This window comes from Hyaena hyaena, unplaced genomic scaffold (genome assembly GCF_003009895.1).
Source record: "Hyaena hyaena isolate Hyena2069 unplaced genomic scaffold, ASM300989v1 scaffold_53, whole genome shotgun sequence".
Classification (NCBI taxonomy): domain Eukaryota; kingdom Metazoa; phylum Chordata; class Mammalia; order Carnivora; family Hyaenidae; genus Hyaena; species Hyaena hyaena.
In genome coordinates, this window is record NW_024080686.1 from 2,412,535 (window position 1) to 2,424,767 (window position 12,233).

The window sequence follows — 12,233 nt, forward strand, 5'->3', positions numbered from 1 at the left end:
TCTGTCACTCGTTACAGCAGTTCATGTTTATTTCCCCCTCTTGGGAACCCCGTAAAAGGCCTTTGTATTTGCTGGCTTCACTTGACAAATGGAAAGGCTCGCACTCCCCAACCTGAACTTGGCCTCGTGTGTTAACGCAGTATAATAACCCACCCCCTTTATTACATTGCAGGTTTGAAGGAAAAAATGAAATATTTGAAGAGTAGGTTATGCGTGGTTTGCTGTGAGTGTGCTTGGTGTGATGGCTGCATGTCCCCGGGAAGGCGGATTCTCCCCGGCTGGTCGTAGGGGTGCGGTGATGGGGTCACGGGGTTCGCTCCAGTAACAACCGGGCACCTTGGTCACCATGTCCGTACGACCCGTCACCTGTCTTCCTCCCTCTCTCTCATGCCTGCCCTGCCTTGCCCCTCGAGCACTGCATGCCTCCAGGAATGGGGAGTGCCCTGGCTCTCAAGTTCAAGGTGGACCTCTGCATCTTTTGGCCTTTGGTCTGCGGCTTGCTTGGATGTCGGTCCTCAGTGTCCCCTCTCCTGCCCGCTCTTGGAGGCTGGCTGCTTTGTGGACCCTGGCACCTTACATGTCAGGCTTGGCTTGTGGCCCCGAGGGGGGTCCACTCAGCCAAGGAGGCTTCTTCTCCATGAGCCTCCTGGGGGGGAGGGGGGCCCTCAAGCCTGAACGGGCCATTCCCGGCTTTAGCGTTAGAAGGAGCCCTTTGCTTCAGGTTTTCTCCAAACTGGTGGAAGTAAGGCCTGCAAGACCTTGCAGGACGAACACGAATCTTTACAGATTGGAACTTCTCAATATACCTTTCCACGTGCAATCTGTTTGTTACATGGAAATTCCTTGCTGGTGCTAATAAAAAATTATTTTGTTTAATCGATCAGCCGATCTTATTTCCCAGCAGGTAACTTGTAGGGTTCTAGATCGGAGAGCTGACTTAAGGTGGAGAGCTACCTTTCTGTGTAAAAACCTGGTCTTTAAGGCACAAGGATTCGAACTCACATTAAAATAGCAACCAGGATGCTTACGTTTTACTCAAAATTCATATTACTTAAAACCAGAGGCTGTCATTCCACCATCTCCATCCCCCGGGCAGACGGCAGCTACTCTGAGGGCCGGCCGCCTCTCATCTCGGGAGGAGGAAATTTGGCTCTATTGGCTTCTGTCATCTGCTTGATTATCTCTAGGCCCCCCAGAGAATCGGGTCCCCTTGACTTCTGAGACTAGAGCTTCTAAGGCTTGTTCTAGAACCAACCCTGTGCAAATAAAGGTCAAGAGCTCTATGGCAGCGTTCCTGCCAAGGACTCCTGACATCCACAATGTCTGTCAGCATAGTAAAGGCTCTGAAAAGTACTGCAGTCAAGACACCTGTTCAGACTGACTTTGGCTCAGGTTTTCCTGATATTGTTTGGGTTGGGAAATCTTTTTCTTTTTCTTCTGCAGAACACCCACGAAACTAGCTATTGACGGAATTAACTGGAAGGCTCAGTGTCTCCCCCCGCCCCCCAGGTGGGAGTTAATCCATCTCCCCGGGAGGGGAAGTGCTGTCCGGACAGCCAGCAGCAGCAGCGCTGGAGCGGTCAGACCTGGTCCTAGACCTTAGCAGGTCACCTCTCCGGGCCTTGGTTTTCTCACCTGCCAATGGACTTCATCCTTTAACAGGCTCTTGGCCTTACTGAGGCACCTTTTGTTTCTGCTTGTTCTCCGCGCCCAACTGAGCTTTGAGTCTGGAGGGACATAGATGCTTTGGATTGTAGCAGAAGCCGGGCAAGCGCGCCACTGCCTGGCGCAGCCCCTACAACGTGACAGAAGTCACAAACACCCGGAGATGTGGCTGGCTGACCGGCAGCTCCTGTGGTCACAGGCCTCTGGTTCTGCTGCTGCCGGGAAGGGCTTGTTCCGGTTCTGAGATGACGTCACGGTGGCTCACGAGCTGCTGTCTACATACAGTGTGTTTTGGTTCCGCATGAGCCCGCCTGGGTCATGGTCTGACCTCAACCTTGGCCAACAGCCCTAGCCCCGAGTTGCTCCGTGGGAGGCCAGGCCTCTCTGACTTCCGCCAGGGGAGGGGAGACAGAGAAGGCTGCAGTACCGGATGGACAGGAAGGCCCGGGGTGGCCGTGGCTTTCTAAGATGGAGGACCGTCCTCAGACCATGTTGTCACCAGAGGCGATGGGTGTGGACAGGGCAACGCTGCCCCTGGGTGTGTGGCCCAGGGCAAGGGCCGGCGTCTGGAGCTGGAGCTGGTGCTCCGACGCGGGGTGGGAGGTGTCTGAGGAGGGGAGGTCACGGTCACATTCCAGAGGTTTCACCGGGCCTCTGCGGTAAGGTCTGCACAGCCCCCTTATCTGACCTCCTCTTCATTCGCGGACACTCCTGCACGGCTCTCAGGTCCCAGGCGCTGTGCTGGTTGCAGGGCATGCGGAGACGATTGCCGTCCGAGAGCTCAGGGCCAAGGGCACAGCAGTCCCACACGTGCTGTGATGGGAATGGAGGCTGAGTACTTAGGACCCAGTCAAGGGGACGGGCAGTGTCTTGTAGGCATTGTAGGGGCGCTCCTAGAGGAAAGAGGCAACTCGTTCTCTCTGATGTGCCCTAAAGGCCTTAGAGTGTGTGCCAGTGCGTGGAGATGATGGGCTTGGTCCGAGATGTATCTCTTCTGAGCCCCCCAGGTAGTGCAAGTTAGCACAGTCACCAGAGTTAGGAGGGAGATTCGTACAGGGAACGCTTGCACTCTGCTGGGTGCTGTGACAGGCCCTGGGGACACAGAGACTGTCACCTGCCCCTCAAGGAGCCTGAAGGCACGAGAGAATCAGGCTGGCCATGCAGCATCACGAGCGCAAGGGAACAGGTGCGTGTCCGAGGCCAGGAGGAGGAGGCCCGGTCGCCAGGCTTTCAGGAGCCGACCTCTGTCCCAGTGTTGAAGGCTGAAGGCAGCAGTGAGAGAGAGGGAGCGGTGGGAGGTGGCTCGGCTGGGGTGGTGGGTCCCCCACAGGGTGCTGGAAGTGGCAGCGCAGGGCAGAGACAGCACAGATCCCAGAGAACGCGGCTGCCTGGCGTCTCCTGCCTGAGGCCGGCGGGTGGGACGGGCGATTGCCACAGCCTGGCAGCGCGTGGCCGGCCTCCGTGGCCCTCGCCAGGGCTCCGCAAGTGGCCCCGCTGCCACAGGAGTCGCCCTTCCCGACCTTCTGGTTCTGCCTCCGACCCCACCCTCCCCCCGCACCCGCATCGTTCAGATGTCTGTTCTGTTCCTCCCTGGCCCACACCCTTGCCCAAATCTTCCCTGCCAGAGTGTGGCAGTCCCCAAATCCCGATTAATACCAGATTTATCCCCACATCTGTACGAGCTCGAGGGGTTGTGACACAATACTGCAGGCCGGGGCGGCGGGACGCTTACGCAACAGCCATTTATCTCTTGCAGCTCTGGAAGCTGGAAGTCCAAGGTCAAGGTGCCAGGAGGTTGGTTCCTTCTTCTTGGTGTGAGCACACGGGAAGGGAGAGACAGATTGCTCGATCTATCTCTGGGGTCTTTCCTTAAAAGGACGCTCATCCAATCAGGTCAGGGCTCCACCTTGGCGCCTCTTGTTCATTGCAATTCCCGTGGAATCGGAAGGCCGTCTTCTAAGTGGCCCAGAGGTATCAGCAGGTGGTTCTCGTGCAGCGATGGGCTCCCTTGCTCCCCCCACGGTAGCCGTGACCTGACGCCTGGCAGGCAGCGGGGGAGTGTGCTCGTCTATGTGCTTCATGGTCACTGCCTCCTCTCATGGTCCGTGTTAGTTAGGTAACCGGTCTGTGCCGGGTGGTCTCATCTCTAAACAGGAGAAAGTAATAGTACTTAATAGGGTTGAATGGTCAGCTAGGTGAAATCGTTCCTGTGTCCTGGCCAAGGTGGGCGGGCAGTCAGCGTCACCCACCCTGAGGGCTGTCATGGGCGGTGATGGCGTCCTTATGTAAGGCACTTTGAACTTCCTGGGTGCCCACACCTCCGCCAGCAGGCTGCCTCGCTCCTCTGAGCCCCGTTTCATTTCCACGTGCTTCCTGGGAAGTTGTCTACCCTCACAAGGACTTGAACTTGCCCCTGGTTGAGCTCACCTCTTCTCCCTCTGCCCCGTCCCCTGACGCCCACTTAGTGCGTGTCCCCTCCCCCCACCCGGTCACCCAGCCTGCAGATGCAGGTGTCCCCTGAGCCTCCTTCGCGGCCAGTGGTCTCTGCACCCTGCTGGGCCTGCCCTCCCTTCTCTGCATCCCTCTGGCCCCTCTTCGCGGCCCCTCCCCCCCACACCCCTGCACCGGCTTCTCTCCTGCAGAGCCCTCAGAAATCTCAGCACATGAGTGTCCTTGGCTGGCTGCGCGGCCCCTGGACTCTTGGTGTCCTAACCTGCTCAGTGACCTCCTCAGCCCTGCTGTTGGAGTTGACGTGTAGCTGATTTCTGGCACATAATGGGGGGAGGGGGCTCCAGAGATGTGCCCCAGTATCTTTGGCACCACAGGGGGAAGTGCAGAGGTGGCCTTCCATGATCCATCGCTGGCCCTCCTGTCCCCCAGAGATTCCCATGTCCCGCACAGGACGACCTCCAGGCGCCCTCGGCTGCCATCCAGCACCCTCCCCCGCTGGCCACACAGCAAACTCCGGCTCCCGGGCGCCACCCCCCGTGCCCCATGGAGTCAGACGCCATCTCTCCCGCCCTTGGCACCCTGCCACGCTGTTGCCACTCGCTGCGGTGTGACGGGGGCCGGGTCGTCTCCCTAGGAAGCCGAGCGCCTTGAGATCGAGGGGGTGTGGCCCATCCTTCCCCTCAGGGTAGAGACTGGCATTTCGTGCAGGGGACTGACCTTTGAGGGAGCGATGACTGGTCCCTTTTATCTGCACAAGGACACACTGGGAAGGGTGGGCGGGCACGTATGCGGGGGTGAGGATCCGGTATCGGAAGCTGGTCTTGCACATGTTTGAGGGATCCTGGGTGGCCGCCTCAGCATCCCATATGCTGACCTGACTTATTGGGAGGGGAAGGGGTGGGGTGTAGCCAGCAGCTGGGCCCTGGGATCTGAGGAGGGGGGACTCGGAGGGGGTGTGGCCTCCTCTCCCTGCCCCATTTCTCAGGTCAGGAGACTGGGGTGCAAAGGGGGTTAGGTGCTAACATGCTGGAGGCCCAGGGTCTCTAGATCCGCCCAGGGTCACCCACTGTGGCTTGTCTGACCTCAACTCCAGACCCGCGGCTGATCAGGGAACTAGCAACACCCCAGGGGTGGCAGGTTCCGGTTTGTCTGCCGAGAGAGTAAGGGCAGCGTGTTGAGAAGGCCCTGACTCGGTGTCCTCACCGTAGACTTTGTATAAAGGACAGACGCTGACCAGTGCACCCCCCACTGTCCCCGGCTGGTAACAGCCACCGTCGCAGCCTCTAGTGTTGAGCCAGGGTTCGAAATGCTTTCTTTAAAACAGGCCGTGGGTGTTGAAATCCACTCTGTCCAGTGCTTGGATGCGGGAGGTGGGGAGGCAGCTCACCCTGAGAGCAGGGGGCGCCCCTGTAACTGGCTCTGTGGTCTTCGAGGGTTGGCTCCCGGCTCTCTGGAGTGTCTTCGAGGTACCTCAGCACAGAACAGTAACACCCCTGCGGGGGGGTGTGGCTGACGCAGCAGGAAAGGACAGGGAGTTAGCCCGGCCCTCAGAGTACCTCCCGGGTCTGCATCTACCTCGTGGGGAAGCGGGTTCTCCCCGGTGCGGATCTCTGGGAGAGGGTCTGGGGTACAGGAGGGTCCAGCGGCCTGGGGCTGGTGGTGGGCTTTTCACGGGCTGTGGGCGCTGCTGAGGGTTCTTACCGAAGGCTCAGTGCCCCGCTTCCATGGGGGGTGAGGGGGGGCGCTTTCCCAGAGCCCCCCGCCTGCCCGCCAGAGTCTCTGACCCCTTCCTTGGTGTGAGTGGGGGACGCTCGGCATGGGGTTGGCAACCTTGGTCTCACGAGACGGGGAGGGTCGCCCTCATTTGTTGCCACGTGCTTCTTCCAGTTGACCTGACGTCCTTCGTGACCCACTTTGAATGGGACATGGCCAAGTATCCGGCAAAGCAGCCCCTGGCCAGCGTGGTGGACACTCTAGAGAAGGTAAGAGAAGGGCCTTCTCACGGGGACAGTTTCATGTCGGTGACCAGGGGCATGTGAGCAGCTGGGGTGGATCTACGTTGGTGTTCGGCCCCTGGCGATGCAAAGGGGAACTTTCTGGGAGGCCGGAGGCGGGAGGCCCGGCGGGGTTCCGGCTCCGCTGAGGGCCCCGGGGTGGGGTCCCCTTCCGGTCTGCCTCCCGCCAGCCCTGACCAGGCCCGGTGCCTTTCTGAGGTGTGGCCTTCTGTGGCCTGGGCAAGGACAGGGACTTTTGGGTTTCAAGGCGGGCACCTGCCCTTCCCTGTACCTCTGCTGGCCCTGTTACCTGGCAGGCGGCTGCCTCTCAGGGACATTCCCCTGACGTGCTCTTGCGCCACCGGTGACCAGACCCTGGTGCCCCTTCGGCGCATCCCCTCCGGCTCCTTTCTGTCTGAAAGGTGCTGATGGACTAGCCCGGCCCCAACTTGCCCTGCTAATAAGAACCTCAGCCCCCAGCACAGCCCAGGGTGCTCGCCTGACCCAAACCACCTGCTCCAGCGGAGAGTCCGGCCTGGCAGCCCGAACTCCCGGGAGGCGTCTATGGAAGGCGTCCCCGGGGCGCCCACACTCCTGCTTTGAGGAGCCTGTGACAGTAGTGAGCCAGGTGGTGCCGTGTCCCCCATTCCACCGTCGGTGAGCGATGGCCTCTAGCTCTTACCTCATAAATAAGAGCACGGTGGGCACACAGCTCTGGGGGCCATTGAGGGGGTCTCGCAGCCTTGGCGACTCCTGCCTGCCTCACTGAGGGTGGGCGCTGATTGTCTGCGACTGCCTGTCCCCCAGCGTCCACCATATACTGAGCCCCCAGTGTGTCCTGTCTCGGCCTGGGGTGGCCGGGACGCAGAGTCTCAGGCCGGGAACAAAGCCTTCCTGTCGTCTCCTCGGAGCACAGCGCCACCCGGGTGTGTCTGGGCGGGCCAGGCGGAGGAGCCGGGCCCCTGGGACCCCGCCACCGGTGCCCAGCCTGTGTCTCTGGGAACTCGGGTGAGGCCAGAAGTGTCCGGAATGGGAGGGGTCCCTCGGCCACTGCTTACATCACTGACGTCCCCGCTCTGGAAGGCCCTCCGAGGCGGGGCTGCCCAGAGAGCACCTGTGCAGGCGTGGCTTCCCGGCGGTGTGGGCGCCGCTGTCACCCGCCCGGGAAGCACCCCTGCAGTTCGTGGGGCCCGCCGCGCCCTGCGCTGCGCTCACGAGGCCGGGCTGAGCCGGGCAGGGCGCTCAGGCCGTTCTCGGAGTCCCCTCGGGACGGTGCTCGCGGGCGTGGGGGTCCCAGGGACGCGGCGCGGTGACGAGGCCCCGGGAACACGTCGGGGCCTCACCTGAGCGGGGGAGCAGAACAGGTGTGGAGGACACAGGCCTCGGCTTCTCTCTGGCCCAGACGCCCGAAGAGGGACTTGGGAGGGGAGCAGGCGGTGCGAGGAGGGCACGGGTTGTGGCAGCACTGCCCGCGGGGCCAGAACCTCCCGAGGCTCTTCCTCCCCGCCTCACCCCTGTGAGGTTGGATCCCCTTCCTCTGGTCTCAGAGGGGAAGCTGGCTGAGAGGTCAGGTGGCTTGCCGCCGGACCTGGGGTGCGCATGCAGGTTCTGGGTGGGCCGTGTGTGTGTGTGTGTGTGTGTGTGTGAGACTCGACTTCACAAGGGCCCCCCCGGGGCTATCTCCACTGCAGGGGGCCGGCTCTTTGAGGCTGGCTGGGCAGAGGCTCTGAGAATTGGCTCCATGGGGTGATCCTGCCCCAGGACCATGTGTGCGATGCCCGTAGCCCTGGTTCAGGTCTGTCCCTCCGACGGGGGTCTAAATGTGTCACCTGAAGATGCCCTGGTCAAAGGAGCTTCCCGTTCAGGGAGCCCCTCGGGGAGACGAAAGCCGCTGGTCCCGCGGGCAGCGAGGAGCACTTACTGGGTATCTGTACCCAGTATCAGGTCTCCCGGCCGGGGGGGAGGCCTGGGCCACGCGGTCAGGGCCAGGCCTCCAGACCCGCCCAACAGCCGGGAACTGAGCCCACCTGCTTCCCTTAGAGGAAGAGGTCTAAGGGTGCGGAGGGCTCTGCCCCCTTCCGGCCCTGCCCACGGCATGTGGCAGCCTGTCGGCATGTGGCAGCCTGTCGTGTCGTCTGGGCAGAGGGACCCAGCCCAGTGCCCTGCCGGTCTCCGCAGGCTGGGTCATGCCACAGTTTCAGAAAAGCCCTCAGGTGTCACCCGTGCAACACAGCAAAGCATGTGTTCCTCCACTGCGCTCGTGTCCAGCCGAGGGTCGGGGCGGCTTCACGCTGACCCCCTCGGGGCGCTGCTGGCTGGTGTCTGCAGCCCCTGGAGCAGCCCCGGGTTCTGCGGGGCTGTCCCCCAGGGCTTGGGCCCAGCATGGCTGCCTTGACCTTAAGCGGTGGGCAGTGCCAGCCAGCCACACACCCGGGAGCCCGCTGGGCACGTCTGGTTGTGCCGATGCCGTGCCCCCAGCTCTGCCCGCCGGGGGGTTGCAGAGATGGGGGAGACCTGGCCCCCTGGAGCCACTCGGTCAGGTGCAGGTGGGCCTCACCTTGCGGGCCGGCCTGCTCTGCGGTCTCTGTGAGCCTACCTGTCATTCCGTGGCCCTGAGCTCAGAGAGGTTCCGAACCGACCCCGGTGCACCCACAGGCAGACACAGAGGGGACTGGCCTCTGGTTTGGGCCTGATGGTCCCAAGCCCTGGCTCCTCTCACCGTCCGTGGTTTCCAAACTCCCTTCTGCAGCATTTCCTTGGCTTGTGGTGAAGCCAGAAAAGGAAGGAAGATGTAGGATTTTTGTGTTCGATTTTTTCCTTTAAAAAATATATATATCATTTAATTAATTTATTTGTTTTTAATCAGAGAGCATGGGGGACAGGGTGGCGAGGGGCAGAAGGAGAGGGAGAGAGAGAATCTTAAGTAGGCTTCACGCTCAGCTTGCAGCCCGACTTGGGGCTCAATCCCATAACCCTGGAATCATGATCCGAGCTGAAATCAAGAGTCAGAGGCTCAACCAACTGAGCCATGCAGGTGCCCTAATACACACACACACACACACACACACACACACACACACACAAATTAAAAATTAAGATCTGTGCATTTTACCTATGCCAGTGTCTTGGTTAGGATGGTGTATTAATGCTTTGTGAGGCATCAGTAGTGGAGGAAGCTGGTACATAGGATCTCTGGGTCCTATTAAAAAAATTTAAATATTTTTAAAAATATTTTTATTTATTTATTTTAAGTAAGTCTGCTTTGAATACGGGGCTCGAACTCATGATCTCAAGATCAGGAGCCGCACGCCCCAACGACTGAGCCAGCTGGGCGCCACCCCCTCGCCCCCCCGTGTTCTCTTTTTATTTCCCACGCATCTGTCATCATTTCAAAGGAAAACGTTTTTTAAAAATTATAAAAAGTTTATAAATCTTACTTTAAAAATCAAACACATCCAGATGTAAAGATAAAGACATTAAAGGCTTCCCATGACACCACCCCTCCATTTCCTCTCCCATTAAAAATTTTAAGTTTATTTATTTATTTTGAGAGCAAGAGAGCACGAGTGAGTGGGGGAGGGGCAGAGAGAGAGAGAGAGAGAGAGAGAACCCCAAGCAGGCTCTGAGCTGTCCGCGCAGAGTCCGACGCAGGGGCTTGAACTCACGAAACCAGAAGATCATGACCTGAGCTGGAATCAAGAGTGGGACACTTAACTGACTGAGCCAGCCGGGTGCCCCTCTCCGTCTGAAACCCCCTAAAGGTGACCAGAGTTGAACATTTGACAGTGGATCCTTCCATCTATATACAGAATGTTTATATTTCAACTCAAAATTGTTCGTGCCCTCTAGATCGTCTCCATTTTCTCGCGCAATGACTCCGCGGGTCTTCTGGGTCATGGAGAGTGCTGACGTGTCCCATTTGTTGGCGTGGAGCCCACATGGGCAGTTGCACACCACCAGGGGGGTGTCACAGAACGTGGGGCTGAGAAGAGAATCCGGAGGTCTTTGGGGGTTCACCCTGCACCCCACCGCGTGCCTGTGTGTAGGAATCTACCACCATCATTTTGATGGCCGCTCACTTCTCCATAATGTGGAGGTGCCATGTTTTATTGAACCAACTCTGTAGTCATGCACCCCACTGAACCTTGGAGGGCCGGGGCGGGTAGGTAGCTGTGGGCATCTTAACAGCTGCTGTGTTCTGAGGGCTTCCGGGGAGGTGCGCCTTGGCGGCCATTTGCCCTGCAGTGTTTGGACCCCGTGGGGAGGCTGTTGTCACTCTGGCCGGGCACATGGAGCATCTGAGGCCAGGCGGCCAGAGAGCAGGAGAGCAAGGCTCGTTCTGTTTCCCCCTTTCCACGGCCCCTCTGCCCACCTGCTGCAGGATGGGGTCCGGGCCCCCCCCCCCCTCGAAACTCGAGATCAGGGAATCGCGTTAGTGCCCGACGGGTGACCGCATCCAGGCTGAATGGAACCTTCCTGCCTACACAGAATGGAAGGGGTTGCCAGGCCCAGCTGAGCTGGGGACCTGGTGCCGGTCGGGGCTGAGCCATCACGGTGGGTCCCCATAGAAGCCTGGATGGGGGTCCCCCAGGCTGGCCTGGCGGTACACGAAGGGCTTGAAATTACTGACATGGATTCCTAAGTGCACCACGAAGAGTTTATGGCCATTTTGAAAAGTCTGACCGACTCTTGAAACTCTTTTGCTTTTCTAAATAGCAACTGGCACAAATCGAGACTGACCTGAAGTCCCGAACAGCCGCCTACAACACCCTGAAGACAAACCTGGAGAACCTGGAGAAGAAATCCATGTGAGCGTCTGCGCTGCCGGAGCCGGGCCAGGGCGGGAGCCAGGCTGGACGGGAACGGGGCAGGGGTGGGAGCCGGGCCGGGGCAGGGCAGGAGTGTGCCGATCAGATCACCCGGTGAGCCAGGGTCTGTGTCCTCGTCTGAGACAGAGAGCAGACAAGCCAGGCAGGCAGACACAGCGCGCGCCAGCCTCTCCTGGAGCCGTGTGCTGGGAGAGGAGAGGGGAGGGGAGGAGGGCCCTGGTGCACATCACCGGGAGGAGAGGCCCGAGCAGGGGCGCTTGTGCCCAGAGAGGAGTACGATGCTGGCCCTCCCCTGCCTCCCCTCCCTCTCCCACCCTCCCCAGGCTACTGAGAATACCTAGGCTGTGCCCAAGGCCTTTGTTTACAGGGGGCCTTCCCCGCCGAGGCAGTGGGGGACCGGATTGCCAGAGCCTGGCCCTTTGCGAGGCCCCCCAAGGGCAGTGGGCTGTGCAGCCCAGAGCAGAGAAACCCCAGGGACTCTGGGGCCTTCTCCACTCAACTGAAGGAGCACCCTGTGAGAGAGGCGAAGCAGGGTGGTTGGCCCAGCGGGCACTAGTCACCAGTCACCAAGATGGCGGGAGGTGTCTGGAGAAAAGCATAAACCCAGTGATGTGACGGCAGCAATGACCTTGTAAGGTGGTGAGCGCCCTGTTATTGGAGGCATGTAAGAAGAAGCCAGATGAGCTCCTGCCAGGGAGTGTGGAAGTTGCTCCTGAATAGGGCTGAGTTGGCTTGAGGACCCTCCCAGTCTCCCCAGATTCGGGATCTGATCCTGCTGGCAGTTCTCTGAAGGCACTCCAGAGAAGGGACGTGCCCAGGGGCGGTCACGGCCGGCTGTCGTCTCCTACGGCCGTCCCACCGGGTAGCTCAGCCTCTGGTTCCCTCTTCGGATGGCCACTGGGCCAGCCGCCCTCTTGTGAACGAAGCAAATAGCACCTTAGTGGACAGTGGAAAACAGAAGAGAGAGAGATGCACGTTGACTAGAAATGGTCGCTGTTGGTGGCCTGACTTTGTATCAGAGCTAAATGGGCCTCACCTGTGTTTTGCCTCCTCCTTGGCTCTACGGAGGGGTGAGGGTGGGTGCAGGGCAGGGTGCCCATGGCAGAGAGCCCTAAATGGAGACGTTGGCATAGATCAGTCACGGCACTGACCATCCGCCGGCTCATTGCATCGCCGCCTTGTGGGCTCCTGAGGATTGTTTGGGGGGAGCAAACCTCGGGTCCGGTCCCTTCAGTCGACAGGTGAAGAAGTCGTCCACTGAGTCACAGCAGCGTTGGTCTGTTGAGAGTATTTG

General features: G+C 59.8%; 1 protein-coding gene across 5 annotated transcripts in view; it reads left to right on the forward strand.

Annotated features, from left to right (window-relative positions):
• ATP6V1C2 (ATPase H+ transporting V1 subunit C2) overlaps positions 1-12,233 on the forward strand; it is a 54,066-nt gene that overhangs the window by 31,263 nt on the left and 10,570 nt on the right. For 3 of the 5 annotated variants that reach the window (XM_039231037.1, XM_039231036.1, XM_039231034.1), the window contains exons 5-6: positions 6,004-6,098; positions 10,827-10,918. In XM_039231037.1, coding sequence (XP_039086968.1) covers positions 6,004-6,098; positions 10,827-10,918 — 187 coding nt within the window. Of the gene's footprint in view, positions 1-172; positions 203-6,003; positions 6,099-10,826; positions 10,919-12,233 lie in introns of all 5 variants that reach the window. The other 2 variants (XM_039231035.1, XM_039231033.1) reach the window with 1 other exon arrangement.